At 48.2% G+C, this 14,344-nt stretch overlaps 1 protein-coding gene across 2 annotated transcripts in view; it reads right to left on the reverse strand.

Annotated features, from left to right (window-relative positions):
- Nucleotides 1-14,344, reverse strand: part of TMEM255A (transmembrane protein 255A) — a 29,557-nt gene that overhangs the window by 7,767 nt on the left and 7,446 nt on the right. For both annotated transcript variants that reach the window (XM_074915233.1, XM_074915232.1), the window contains exons 3-6: nt 12,806-12,868; nt 7,183-7,272; nt 5,231-5,293; nt 4,111-4,199 (exon numbers count right to left, since the gene is read on the reverse strand). In XM_074915233.1, the coding sequence (XP_074771334.1) occupies nt 4,111-4,199; nt 5,231-5,293; nt 7,183-7,272; nt 12,806-12,868 (305 nt within the window). The remainder of the gene's footprint in view (nt 1-4,110; nt 4,200-5,230; nt 5,294-7,182; nt 7,273-12,805; nt 12,869-14,344) is intronic.

Here is a 14,344-nt window from a genome sequence, read left to right on the forward strand (position 1 = left end):
TTAGATTCTTCAGTAATGACTTCTTTCTGAGTGCTGTGTGGGGGAACAAGCTGGCCTTTGGCATAGCTTAACAGACGTAAGGGGCTACAGCAAATTTCCCTTAAGGAAACATATTTATTGGGGACAAACAATACTAAGGGCTGATGGATGACTTATCTCACAGCTCATATATTGGGTTAAGCTCAAACTGCCCGAGGGCTTTGAGGAAACGGGGGAAGAACAGGCTTGTATTTAAGGCCAAGAAGCAGGAGATACAGGCTCAGCTCCCCAGCAGACTCTGCAAGGCCTGCAGGAACCTGCCCCCTTTCAGAAGAGCCACCCTCCTTCCCTCATTACTCAATTTCAGTCTCTCTCTTTTTTCCCTATTTGTTGTAACAGGCCACTGCTGAAGACACTGCAATGAGGGGTTGACTTTGACTTGTTTAGGCAACTGCTTGACGGGATCCCTTGGGAGACTCTCCTGAAGGGTATAGGGGCCCAGGAAGGCTGGGAGCTCTGCAAGAAGGAAGTGTTAATGGCTCAGGAGCAGGCGGTCCCCAGGTGCTGTAAGAGAAGCCAGTGCCAGAGAAGAGCACCCTGGCTCAACAAGGAGCTTTGGCTGCAACTCAGGGAGAAAAGGAGAGTTTATGGCCTTTGGAAGAAGGGGCTAGCCACACACAGTGATTACAGAGAGGCTGTGAGGATATGCAGGGTGGGTCTAAAGCCCAACTGGAAATTAAACTGGCTTCAGCAATCAAAGATAACAAGAAATGTTTCTATAAGTATTTCAACAGCAAAAGAAAGACCAGGGAGAGCCTCCATCCCCTGCTAGATGCAGGAGGAAACAGGGTAACAAGCGACAAGGAAAAGGCTGAGGTGCTTAATGCCTTCTTTGCCTCAGTCTTTAATAGCAAGATTAGTTGTACTGAGGGAATCCAGCCTCCTCAGCCAGAAGACAGAGGCTGGGAGAATCAACCCCCCCACATTCCAGAAGGAGATAGTGACCTGCTGCATCACACAGACATACACAAGTCTGTGGGACCAGATGGGATACACCCGAGGGTGCTGAAGGAGCTGGCTGGGGTGCTCACCAGGCCACTTTCCATCATTTACCAGCAGTCCTGGCTGACTGGGGAGGTCCTGACAGATCGGAAATTGGCCAGAGTAACACCCATCTATAGGAAGGGTCGGAAGGATGATCCTGGAAATTACAGGCCTGTCAGCTTGACTTTGGTGCCCGGAAAGCTGATGGAGCAGCTCATCCTTAGTACCATCACACAACACATGCAGGACAACCAGGGGATCAGGCCCAGTCAGCATGGGTTTATGAAAGGCAGGTCCTGCCTGACAAACCTGATCTCCTCCTACGACAGGGCGACCTGCTTATTGAATGAGGGAAAGGCTGTGGATGTTGTCTACCTTGACTTTAGTAAGGCCTTTGAGACTGTTCCCACAGCATTCTCCTGGTGAAACTGGCTGCTCACAGCTTGGATGGGCACACGCTTTGCTGAGTAAAAAACTGGCTGGACGACCAGGCCCAAAGAGTTGTGGTGAATGGAGTTAAATCCAGTTGGTGGCCAGTCACAAGTGGTGTCCCCCAGGGCTCGGTTTTGGGGCCACTCCTGTTTCACATCTTTATTGATGATCTGACGAGGGGATCGAGGGCACCCTCAGTCAGTTTGCAGATGACACCCAGTTGGGTGGGAGTGTTGATCTGCTCGAGGGTAGGGAGGCTCTGCAGAGAGACCTGGGCAGGCTGGAGCCATGGGCTGAGCCCAACTGGAGGAGTTTCAATAAGGCCAAATGCCGGGGGCTGCCCTTGGGCCACAACAACCCCCAGCAGCGCTGCAGGCCTGGGGAGGAGTGGCTGGAGAGCTGCCAGTCAGAGAGGGACCTGGGGGTGTTGATTGACAGCCGGCTGAACAGGAGCCAGCAGTGTGCCCAGGTGTCCAAGAAGGCCAATGCCATCCTGGCTTGTGTCAGCAATAGCGTGGCCAGCAGGGACAGGGAAGGGATCTCACCCCTGTACTCAGCGCTGGGGAGTCCGCACCTCGATGACTGGGTTCAGTTTTGGGCTCATCACTACAAAAATGACATTGAATGACTCGAGCGTGTCCAGAGAAGGGCAACGGAGCTGGTGCAGGGTCTGGAGCACAGGTCTGCTGGGGAGTGGCTGAGGGAACTGGGGGGGTTTAGTCTGGAGGAGGCTGAGGGGAGACCTCATCGCCCTCTACAGCTCCCTGAAAGGAGGGTGCAGAGAGCTGGGTTTGAACCTCTTTAGCCTTGTAGTAAGTGACAGGACAAGAGGGAATGGCCTCAAGTTGTGCCAGGGAAGGTTTAGACTGGATATTAGGAAGCATTTCTTTACAGAATGGGTTGTAGCTGTTGGAATGAGCTGCCCAGGGCAGGGGTGGAGTCCCCATCCCTGGAGGTGTTTAAGAGTTGCATTGACACAGCACTGAGGGATCTGGTGTAGTTGAGAATGGTCAGGGTGAGGTCAGTGGTTGGACTGGATGATCTTCAAGGTCTTTTCCAACCTAGATGATTCTGTGATTCTGCAAGGAGAAAAAGATTTTAAGCAGAACTGAGGCAGAGCGTAAACACAGGTTGTAAAAACCTGTATGTTAGCCTGCATGACCTCTGTATAACCTGAGCACATACCGTGACTGCCTTTAACAATACAACCTTTATGTGCTGTTTGCAAGAGCTTGTTCCTATGGAGATGTGTGAGTGCAAAGCTCTCAGCGAGCCTTGGTGTACCACCAAGAACATTCAGCATTGTAGAGATAAGTACAGCATGTACTTATTAACAGGAAAGGGCTCATCCAATGCTGCCACAGCCAGTGTTCCCAGCATCAGGAAGGATGCAAGATTGCTGTCACTTTTTCTATACTTTCCATCCTTTACATAGTATGTGAGCTTACCAGCCTTAAGTGTCCTTGCCTTTCTTACTGAGATCCCAAAAGAACCAGCACCTCCTCAGTACAGAACGCTTGTGTGGTACTAAGCAAGATTGAGATGGTAACAATTGATATGTCAGAGAGGGGAAAACGGGTCAGAGGCAGCCTGACTAGGAAAAAAAAAAAAAAAAGCCCAAACAGAAAAGTTGAAAGTTTTTCTATTCCATTCTCTGTGTATTGCTGTCTTCAGGTAATGAAAAGGGATCGTGTTCAGTAAATCATCAAAGGGAAGTGTGAGCTTCACCCCTCTGCAGTGGCCTCCACAGAAACAAAGTCCTACAGAGACCAGGGATTACCTTTCCCAGCATGCGGAACCACCCTCTCCCAACAGCAGCTTCTGATCTTCCTCTACCACAACCAATGATTTAAGTGGGGCCAGCCCAACTAAGTACTGTCAGAAATGCCAAGCCTGAAACAGCCCTAGGCAAGAGCCAATGCTAAAAAGATCAGTTTATTAATTGCTTGCTGACACACATTAGACACTCCAAATGATATAAGCAGCACATGCTGTAAATTGTCTTGGGCACAGGAGCCAGATCTAATGATGGTGTGATCACTATACAGTGGTTCTTGATTGGTAACCACCCTTCTGACTCATCTTTGCACAGTGCTGGTACACCTTCCAGTCTCTCGTGACCATGAAAGATATTCACTGGGCAGAAAGGGCACTGATTTATGAACGTCCAGGTGGCACCAACCTGCAAACTCTCCTCCCTGTTAGCAAGGTGGGGAATGAAATGGTGACAAGGTGAGGAGGAACAGTGTCCCAGTTTTTACCTCTTCTATCTTCTAAAACAAAACAAACCCCAGAAAACAAGCAGTGCCAACAGAGAAGGAAGGTGTTAGGACAAGAGACACTCAAGGGTAAAACTAGAGAAGGCACCAAGCACTGAAGTAATGGAAACTCCTGCCCTCTTCATTTTTCCAGCTGGGCTGGCCCAGAGCGTGCTCACCCGTAGCTAGTATGGCTTTAGTGTATTTCATACACCCCTTTAACTTGGTTATCTTTTGTCTGAGAGTCCTTGTGGCTAGCAACCACAGCTTAAGATCCCTTCCCACAACAGCTGTCATGAACAGATAACTTTGCTCCTGGCCCTTTAGACACCTGCAAACCAGCATGACCAATGCTTGCCCTTCCCACAGCCAGGAATGGTATTTTTAGCTTACTCACTTTCCACAGTTGTACAGGTCACAGCAGAAGCAGGTGTTGGTTTTTATTTTCGGGGTGCAGGGTGCACGACGCTGTGGGTGACAGATTGCCTGTGTGAATACAGAAAAAAAATACATAAAGCACGTAAGAGCATAATCATCAAACACGGTTTCTGCTGCTGTTTGGCCTGCTCTACATGTAGATTTTGCACTGATCTCCAGATTAGCCCCAGGCAGACTTTATCTTGCAGCACAGTTCCTACAAGATACACAGTTATACTGGAATAAAGATGCACTAGACTAGAACAGACCAGTGTTTCCTTTCACCATGGGGAAGTCATAGATAAGCATATGCCTGCACAGGAAAGGGGCTGTGCAGCTCTTAGAAACAGCCAAGAACTTGCTGAACTAACACTCTTCACCACACAGCAACTCAGAGCAAAGAGTAGTCAACAACATGACACAGACTGAGAGCAAGATTCCCATATTGGTGAATAACTGACTGAAGCAGTTAATTGCCTGGTTGTGGGTAGTAGTAACACCCAAGCTCACATGAACAGTCTTTGGGCTGAAAAGAAAGTGGACCCCACCAATGCCACTAGGTAGTACTTTGCACCTCAAGCAGGCATTTTAATTTGGAATCTTATGGGTATTCAAAACTACTTGGGAACTTGCAAGAAAATTTCAAAGACTCTCAGTGCACTGCAAGGGCAGTCAAAGATGTCCACAGACACTATCAGTATGTGGCAGGAAGATCCATCCCCAGTGGGCTTCTCTTCTCCACAGGTGCAGAGGCTGGTATACATTGCTTGTATCCACAGAAATTACTGCTGAACTCTTAACCTACCACCCTGCTTCAGCTGCACATTCATTACAGGAGATAAGAGAAACCAGTGTGTTTTCCTATCCCCCATCCCCTCCCCTGCACATGCTCCTTCACTCATGTGGCAAGGATTGATTCATGGAGGAATCCACTCCCCAAGTCCTCCTGGCATCCCACTCCTGCTCCAGGCCCAGCTTCCCACCCTTCCTTGCTCTGCAGACCTCCGGGACACTGGAGCAGCAGCTTGGCAGCAGGTTCCTCCACCTGCACCATGAAGCCAGCCCCTTCATGGAGACAGCACAGCTGAACCCGCTCTCACCTCAGGTGGGGTTGTACTCTTGGAGTAGTACTGACATCGCCCTGCGTAGAGTGGCCTCAGATCCTGCCGACGAAAAAGCACCAGGCTTAGCACTGCAGCAAAATCAAAATCAGCTAGCTGGTGTGGGGAACCAGGCTTAGGGAGATCCTGCTCTTGCAACAGCGCCTCAGTACAGCGGCTGCTCTGCCCCCACCCACAGCAGCCCGCCACCCCGGCCCCCCTGAGCCCCAGGTGATGTTTAACCCTGGTCTTTGGAGGCATGTATTTGTTGTAGCTAGCACAGGAGGAGCAGGCTCTTAAGTTGGGCTGCTTTGCGTGAGGGCAGCCACCCCGAATTGAATGATTCATTCCTCATAGCCCCAGACATCCCAGAGCTGCCTGATGTGTTTCTGAGGGTTCTTCATGCTGAATCATACCAATTTCTCATTAAATTGTTGGCTTTTGGGGCTCTTTTTCTCTTGCGGGAAAGCTCTGGAGGATTACCAATGGCTCAGCCTGCAAACGTGCATTAATGTCTCACTTTGGGGCAGCCTGGTCCCCAGGGCAAAATCTCAGGGAAAGCAACACTGGATGTGCAGTCACACCAGCAAACCCTTCCCAGGAGCAGCTGGACTTGCTCTCTGGGCATCTGATCCACAGCTTGGGATGGCAGGGCAGCGGCAGGCAGTAAGAGGAACACTATGTGCTAGTGTGGCAGGAGCACGTCTCCAGCAAGACCGTGACATTTTTGGGCTGTTAGGGGGTGAAGCAAGGCCAAAAGCAAGTCTGTTCATCAAGAGGAAGAAACCAGAGCCCTTGTTATGCCAACTGCTCAGCTCTGGCTGCCTCAGACACGCAGACATCCCCAGGGCAAGACAGGAGGACGTGTCAGCTCATGCCATCACCCAACCCATGAGGTCAGCACCTAAAAATCCCAAAACAAGGCTGTGAGGCTCAGACCCACACAGCCAGTATCAGGAGTCGAAGGAGCTTCACCTTTCGATCAAAGCTAATGCTTCACATGCCCTCAAAAGGGGGGTGAGAGATGGCCAAGACTTGATGGTTGCATCCAGACAGTTGGAGACCTATCACGCAGCTGAGCAGAGCTGCCCTTTGCTCTGCCAGCAAACCCTGCCATCCAGCTTGCTTTCTACCTTTGGAACACTCAGGGGCAGGAAAGGGGAGCCGGCTTTACAAGGAGAATAACATACAGCTGACATGGCGAGTTTCCACTTCATGGGTAATTCTGATCTTCTGAAATTCCATTCTGGTCACAAATAAACCCCAAATCTGTTTTTCTAATCCATTTTGCCAAAAATTAAAAAAAAAAAAAAGTAATCAAACTGCAGAGTTGCAGGACAAAAATCTGTTTGCAGTTATAAATTCCAAACAGAGAGTTGAAATGGAATTGTGGGTTTTTATTTCTATACTACTAACTGAAGCTTTTGCACATCCCACTGTACTAGTGGATTGGTCATGACAGCAGTAGCTCGTATTTTTTTAAGTCATTGAATGGAAACTGAGAACCTACTGCAAGTGCTTCCTGTTTATATACTGTAACACCTTAATGAGCTTCGTATCAAATTGCTTCATTCTACAACATCCAGCCGTTCAACCAGCATTAAGAACGACCTCTGCTAACATTTAAAATACAATAGATGTTACTGCTACTAGACTGTCCCTTGGCAACAGCTGTAATTCACGTTATATCTTACAGTTTTGAGACTCAGTACTAACACATGAAGGACACACAAAAAGTCAAGCAAAGTTTTAAGATCTTAATGCTTGCTGTTAATTTCAAAACATTTTTGAAAAACTGATACATTTTTCTAAAGTTTATGACTTAAAACAGCATTCAGCACATGGCATATTTACAGGGTTTGATGTGGCCTGACACAGGATTACAGACACCATTACTTTTTTTTTGTAGAGTAAAAGCATTGCAGGACCTGTGTTTTCCTGGAAGCACTTACTATGTGTCTGGCAGCAAAGACACCGTCTACTATGGCACAGCAGAACGCAGCAATGACACCAAAGCTGATGAAGACGATCGATGCAACCAGCTGAGAAAGGAAAACAAAGCAAAGTATCATCTGCTTCTCCACAACTGAGCATTTCGTAAACCCCAGTCAATAAGCCTTCAAGCAATCAATGACCCAAATGTTTGCCCAGGCTTTGCAGACGGGTCTCATTGAAGGCAACGGGATGTGCACCTCAAAGAAGAGCATCTGCTCCTGCAAGGCAGCAGGAGTAGCAGCCTTGTGCCAGACTGGTTCTCTGGGGACTTGATATTGTAATGCAAGTTTTTCCGTGACTCCAAAGTGCTAAACTTAGGTTGAGGATACACCTCCTTTTCTGGCTGCTACTCTCCTTAACCATAGCCCGGAGAAAAAGGAGGGGGATTTCTTCTCTCTCCCCATCCTGGGGCACTCTTCACTGCTCCTGTGAGCACCTCCCAGGCTGTAAGGACACAGGAGATTGCTGTATGCGAACCTCTCTGGTGAGACTACGCTTTCAGGAAACAATGCTTTCATGCATGCATAAGCACAAAGCCATGATACCCACGAGACCACCTAGGTCACAGGTGCTGTACACCCTCACAGCAGCCTGGCTGGGCTCCTTGGTGCCAGGTTGCGGCTAGTGCAGCCCGTGGGGCCTCCCCCTGGCTTGGGGGAGCTGCAAGGAGAGAGATTTCCACCTTCAGCTCAAGGAGGGAAGTCAGACAGGTCTGATCCTCTTCCACTGGCCCCATCCTGCCCATTAGGGTAAAAGCATTCAGAAGGTAAACCAGAAACGATCAAACCCCAATCCAAGTAAGAGAAGCAAAGTCTCTATTCCCACTATGCCACTTTAAACACCACCTCTGCTGAAATGCTGGTGTTCAGCTGGGGGAACCAGGCACAAGTGCTGCCATGACCCCTCTCCCTGCTCTTGAGTGGCAGCTCAGTTGCTGCCAGCAGGCTCCAGACCAGCTCATCACACCACAGAGCTCCCAATACTGATCCCAATCCCCCTCACCAAAGCACACAGGGGATATCAACAGAACTGGGGCGGGAGGGCAAGCGTGGCCTTCAAACAGACAGGTTCACAAAGACATAGCTTGGGGAACAGCAATATTTTCCATTTAAAGAACTGAAAGCTTTAGTGGGTTTTTCCCTGGTGGTTTTCCACTCCAGCAATCACAGCCTTCAAGTGTCAGTCGCTGGCAGCTGTTAAAAACTGCTTCTCCGCAAGTAAAAAGGTGACTACAGTCATCGGGAGCATTCAGCACTAGTAAAAATCACAAATAGCACAAATACAAAAATAAGAGTTAGCTTGGTCAACACTGACAGGTATCTGGGGTCTCCTGACACAGGGATTTATTTTTAAAGCTCCAGGTGCTAAGTTTGCTCAAAAACCTTGGTTCCTGCCACTGCACAAAGATCTAGTTCTCTGAAAGACAAGCCATGCCCCTTGACAAATACAAGCCAGAAGGATCCTATATGTGTTTTTAAAGTATCTCAGGATTTTTAGGTTAATCACACTGTTTTTACCACAACCTCCCTCAGTGAAAACAGACATTCCTCCAGCAACATCCACGTGCAGACCAGTTCAGTTTGAGCAATGAGTGAAGATACAGGAGGGCTCACTTGGGACCGTGGAAACGGTCCCTATAAAATTGCTTACTTCAGTTAGTTTCAGAATGAGAGAAAATAAAATGGTTTTCTAGATGAGGCAAGTATTCAAGATGTACGCTGTCCTACTGCAAATAAAAACTGCAGCAGTAGATAGAGCAGACTGTGAAATTAACCCAATGACAAGTCATGGTCACTAGTAACAAGCTGTTACTGGAGTATTAGATGCTGTGCCACGAAGTACTTGCAGATGGCAGCAGGTGACAAGTTTTCCAGGATTGGGTCCTATGCTGGGACCTAGTTTCTGCCAGCTATAAACATCAGTATTTCCTCCCCACTCAGACCCACACCATCTCCACACGTGGATCATAACTTGCACAATCCATTACAGCAGTCACACTGTTTCACTACTACAACCAGTGAAACCATGCAAGGGGAGAAAGTACAGCCTCTTACAGTCTTGGTGGAAGAAATAGGTTTTATGGCTTCGGTTATTTTGAGGCAAGTTTAGTTCCTATCTGTACTGTCCTTTATTTCATACATACATGAAAGAGGATATTCTCCCTAGATAGCATGACCCTTGGAGACAAGAAGTGAGCCAAACACTAAATATAGACAATTAGGGTATTTGTCAGTCACCCCTGCTTGCAGATAGAATCTAATATGGTTATTTAAAATAATACAAAGTTAATGATGATATTTTCATAACATCCCTAGTACAATATAAGCATCTGGTGTTAGAAATGGATTTGCCCACTTTATTTACACAGAGTTTACTCTCAGCTGGAGAAAGAAAAGCCTGAAAACCAAACACTGAGAATTTGTGATAAACAGGAGATAAACCCATACAAATTAATTTTTAAAATCCCATGGTTTTCAACTAATCTCACGATTTCCCAAGATTTTTGGTTTGGGGTGGCCAATACTGTCACTGTAGCAAGCAGAAGCCCTTCTCAAGAGCTGTGTGATATTAGTGATTGGTGCTCGCTCATCTAACTCCTGCCAAAGTCAGCCACACCAGGTCGCGTTCGGACAAGAAAAGACAAACTGCATTCAGCTAGTGCAGGAACCACGAAGCAGGAGTGTCCTGGGCTGAGGTTCCCTTTAGGCCACAGTCCAGAAACACATGGGCTGTGAAGCAGTTGGTTATTACTTTTCCATGGTGCAGATGACTGTCACAAAGGCATGTAAAACGCTGACTCCTGATCTGAGAACTGCTGAGCAGGCAGCTTGGGTGTAAGTCAGAGCTGCCTGCAGCGCTGGCGGGCAGGCAGTGATGGCGGGCAGTGCCTCCGGCCCAACCTGGGGGGATGAAAGTTCTCCCTTACTTTGACAAGTGGGAAGTGCAGACACACAGCATGAAAGCCAATATACTCGGATGGGAAAAACAGGAGAGGTCTATTCCAGTCAGCAGGCTGGAGAGAAGTGAGGAGTGCTGCTTCAGGTTAGCTCGCCCTGTCAGCCACACTGGGTTGCTTGACTCCTCATGCTCCCCAGCCAGCTTATGGGCAGAAACACACATAAGAACACTGCAGCAGATGTTGCTTTTAGCTCTTTCTGCCATCACTGAGGAGCAGCTGCGTAACAAACACCAAGACTGCCTTTTAGAAAACTAGGACACAGGGGAAGTAAGTACACAGAAGATTAAAAAAAAAAAATCCTGCACTGCCAGTGGTTTTATGGAAATATGTAATGGACAAAACTGCCACTGTAAAGTGCTCCTGGGCAAGTAGATGTGACTAAAGCACAGGGACAGTAAGTGACAGCTACTGCATGTCCTCTCTGCAGTCAGAGGAGAGACACACCAGCTGCCAACCGAGGCAGCAGTGACGCAATCCCTGCAAAGCTGGGTCATGCGTGCTTTTTAGGACACAAAATGACAGAGAGATGGAAAAAATAAACACGGGCTACCCAGGGCTCTTTAGAAGAAAGAAATAAGTCAAGTCAGAGCCACGCTGTCACTCATGGGCACCCCTGTGAAGAATGCAGGACTGGCATAAAGTGGTGAGTGATTGCTCAACCAGACCCTGTCGTGCTGCTAATACATGATGAGCAAGAGGCTTGGAAAACCTGCTAGGACAGAAAGAACAGAACATGTTGCTCTTGCAGAGCCAGGGTAAAAACAACAAAAAATATCCACTGGGAAACCCACCTCCCCTGCACACTGCCTGACTCTGGGAAAAGCAGTTTTCCTCTCCTACAGGGTCTGTCTCACCCTCTCCCTCCTGCTCTGCAGGGAGCACCATACTTGCAAAGCCAAGGGCAAGGCAGCCCAGCCAAGCCTCTGGATCAGGACAAGCAGGAATTTCTCCCAACTCCCTCTGCAGCTTGGAAAACGTGCTTTAGCCTTGGCCAGCAGCACACCCTGCTAATCTGATCCCTGAGCCCCCCACGGAGGCAGCTCCATCCCTGCAAAAGCAGGCAAGAGGGCTGGGCCAGTGGGACAGGCTGCAGGGACAGCACAATCCCCCCTCGGCCCTGTGCAACCTAAGGAGAGGGAGGCTAGAGAGATCTTGCTGCCAGAGCATGGGACAACCGCTGAGGAGGGGGACTGCAGCCACTCGCCCTGGAGAGGAGAGCCAAGCAGAGGTAGGAATGCCCACAGGGTGCTCCAGGAGCTGGACTGCACCTCCCCACATGCCACCTCTAGTCAGCCACACGTGGCAAGCAGAGAAAACAGGCTAGGCAGGACTGAGCTCGACAGCCTGCCGAGACCACATCGGGTACCACCTCCTTTCGATCTCTCTCTACCTGCACCTTTTGTTAAATTCTCCCAAAAGACTTCCCCCCACCCTAGGCCCTGTCACTGACACCTCCAAGCACTACAGTCCCTACCTTAAGGCACAGGCAGGAAGATAAGGGGTTTGTGAAACAGCACCTGCAGGACATGTTTAGGGGTCACCAGAGACCCAGTCAAGACCATACAACTCTCCTGTGCTTGCCAAAGGGGATAACCTTGGCTAGCTCTGTCCCCACTGCACAGAGAGACCCCCTCCCGCCCCAGCACAAGCACAGTTGTGATCGTATCCTATCAGCAGTGTCGGTCTCATCTGCTTTGTGCTATCCGCATGTTCACTGCCCACCTGCTCTCTTCTGAATGTTGCTCCCACGGGATGGGACACCAGAGACCCGCCTAGACAGTGGCTGCCCAGCCCCAGCACACAAAAGCCTCCTTGCAGTGTGAGGAGGGAACCTGAAAGCGCTGTGGTCCACACATCTGGTCTAGCCAGCATCTTCTCTGCTTCTCAGGTCCCCAGCTGCTGCTTTACAGCATGCAAAGTCTCTTGGTTTTCCTTCCTACCTGAAGATGTGTTTGAAGACAAGGCCCAGCAACATGTTAATCAGCAACACTAGAGAAGCTGGTTGCTTTTCAGTTACACCAGTCTTCATGCTTTTTGTCATGCCGGTATCATGAGTGAATCATCCTCCAGACATACCTAGAGAGCTCTGAGCACTCCTGTCCTCAGGAAGGACTTTCTGCTGGGCCCTCTAAGAGCTTTCACCTCTTGTCTCCGGGCTGGCTGTTACACCACCTGCTTGATCATTTTCTTTGCTTAGAACAGAAAGCCGCCAAAAGCCATTTTTGCAGAGCCCCAAGCCTCTACAAATTTATTTAAAATCTTTTAAAATAAATGTATTATGTATATGTTATTTGCCATATTATGTAAACACTGGGCAGGAGACTATGAAGCACTGACTCTCCTGAAAACTCCAAATGCTCAGACTCAAGTCCTTCAAGAAAATCCCACTGTGTTCAATGAGGCTGTGTATAGTCACTTTGTGCTTCCTTGAGCATTTTTTTTTCAGTTTACAAATATCTGGGTTAACAGCCTTGTTCTCCTGGGCTGCCAGAAACCATTTCTTAGCCCTCAAGAAGTATGCAACACAACCCTGCCAGAGTTAGGAAAATCAGTAATACTCTTTGCATACAAAATTTTAATTACTGTCATTTAAAAAAAAAAAGTTCTTACAATGAACTTACCATTTGCCTTTTGTTTTCTATTAAGTTTGATCCAATTATTCCAAGAAACGACCCAAAACCAAGCTGAAAAATAACATATTGTTAGCATTTAGATCAGGATTATATCCAACATATTTTACACAGACAGAACACAATTAAATCCAGAAGCAGCAAAAGAACATACTGCGGATGTGTGAGTACTCTTCCTTCAGCAAGGAATCAGTGGAGTTTCTCACTAGCAGGAACTATGAAGTGTATCCCTTACGTGACACTAAAAGCATGTGTAGAAACCAAAAGGATGAGTTCTGAATTCCATCCCCTCCCCGGTGATGTTGAGAAATGGCTGGTGGATGAGGATACACGCTGCTGTCTTGGAACAACCCTACGAACACTCAGGAGCCTCCAGACACAAACTTAGCAGGACCACATCACTAGCATCTCCAGGACCAAAGGTGTGATCAATCACCTAAGTTTTCAACTCAGAGAATATCTTGCTGTGAAGCATGAAATAGGAGAGAATTATACTCAGGATGATTTAGCAGTTTTCTGCTGCCTTCTCTCTCATTTCCAGGGGTAACGATGCAAGGTCTTCTACCAGAAGAGCTTACACCAGCCCAGCCAACAGAATAAGATACTCCAGCAAAACCAGCTTTTCTTGCTGCCATAACTGACAACAATGTTCTTATTTCAGCTCAGTTAAGTCAGCCAGAAGTGCGATTTCCCATCTCCTTTCTCCATAGCCTTAAGCTATTTAGCTACACTAAATAGAAATTTCTAGGCCAGAGCACACCTCAGCCAGGCCAGAAGCAGGGACTTCAACCAGGAAACACAGATTGGGAGGGGAGATGCAGCAGTACTTCTGTGTCACACCAAGAAAGGTCTTCGACCAGTGTAGAGCGTATCCAACTCCACTTCTATGGGTTGGCAAAATGAGAAATGCTGGAAGAGTCCTACAGTTGGACTGGTCATATTAAGCAGATACAAATCCAGTCAATAAACTAGGGGGGCAGTGAAGATCCGGGTGCGAATATCAAATAACTGGCCAACTCCTCGGGACCCAGAATAACGCACAAGACAAGCTGCAGTGATTCAAGAATGAGTCAACTAACCTGGAATCGGTATTTTAAGATCCAGGGATAGAAAACAAAGGTTTAAGAATTCCGATACTAACAAGCAGAGGCACATGCAGAGATTAGCAGATGCAAATGTGATGAAAAGTTGGTCTTAAATCTTTCCCTGCTCTGCTTAAGCCCAGTAACATTTGGTGCAGTGCCGCGGGCAGCAAGGGCTGCTGGCTCAAACAGCAGAGATTAAAGTGGAGCAGCCGATCAGACTGCTGCTTCCCAGCTGCCTGCCCTGCACTCTGAGCTCTCGGAGACTGTTGTCCCCACATCAGGGACAAACTACCATGGTGGGAAGCACAGCAACAAAGCCAGGTGCTGCTTAGCACTGGGACAGCAGGCAGGCAGGGCAGTGAGCCAGGGGCACTGCTGAACTGCCCCAAACTGATCGGCCAGTGCTTCTGGGCTTAATTGTTTTGTTCAGTTTGGGCAAGCAACA

This window comes from Athene noctua, chromosome 11 (genome assembly GCF_965140245.1).
Source record: "Athene noctua chromosome 11, bAthNoc1.hap1.1, whole genome shotgun sequence".
NCBI lineage: Eukaryota > Metazoa > Chordata > Aves > Strigiformes > Strigidae > Athene > Athene noctua.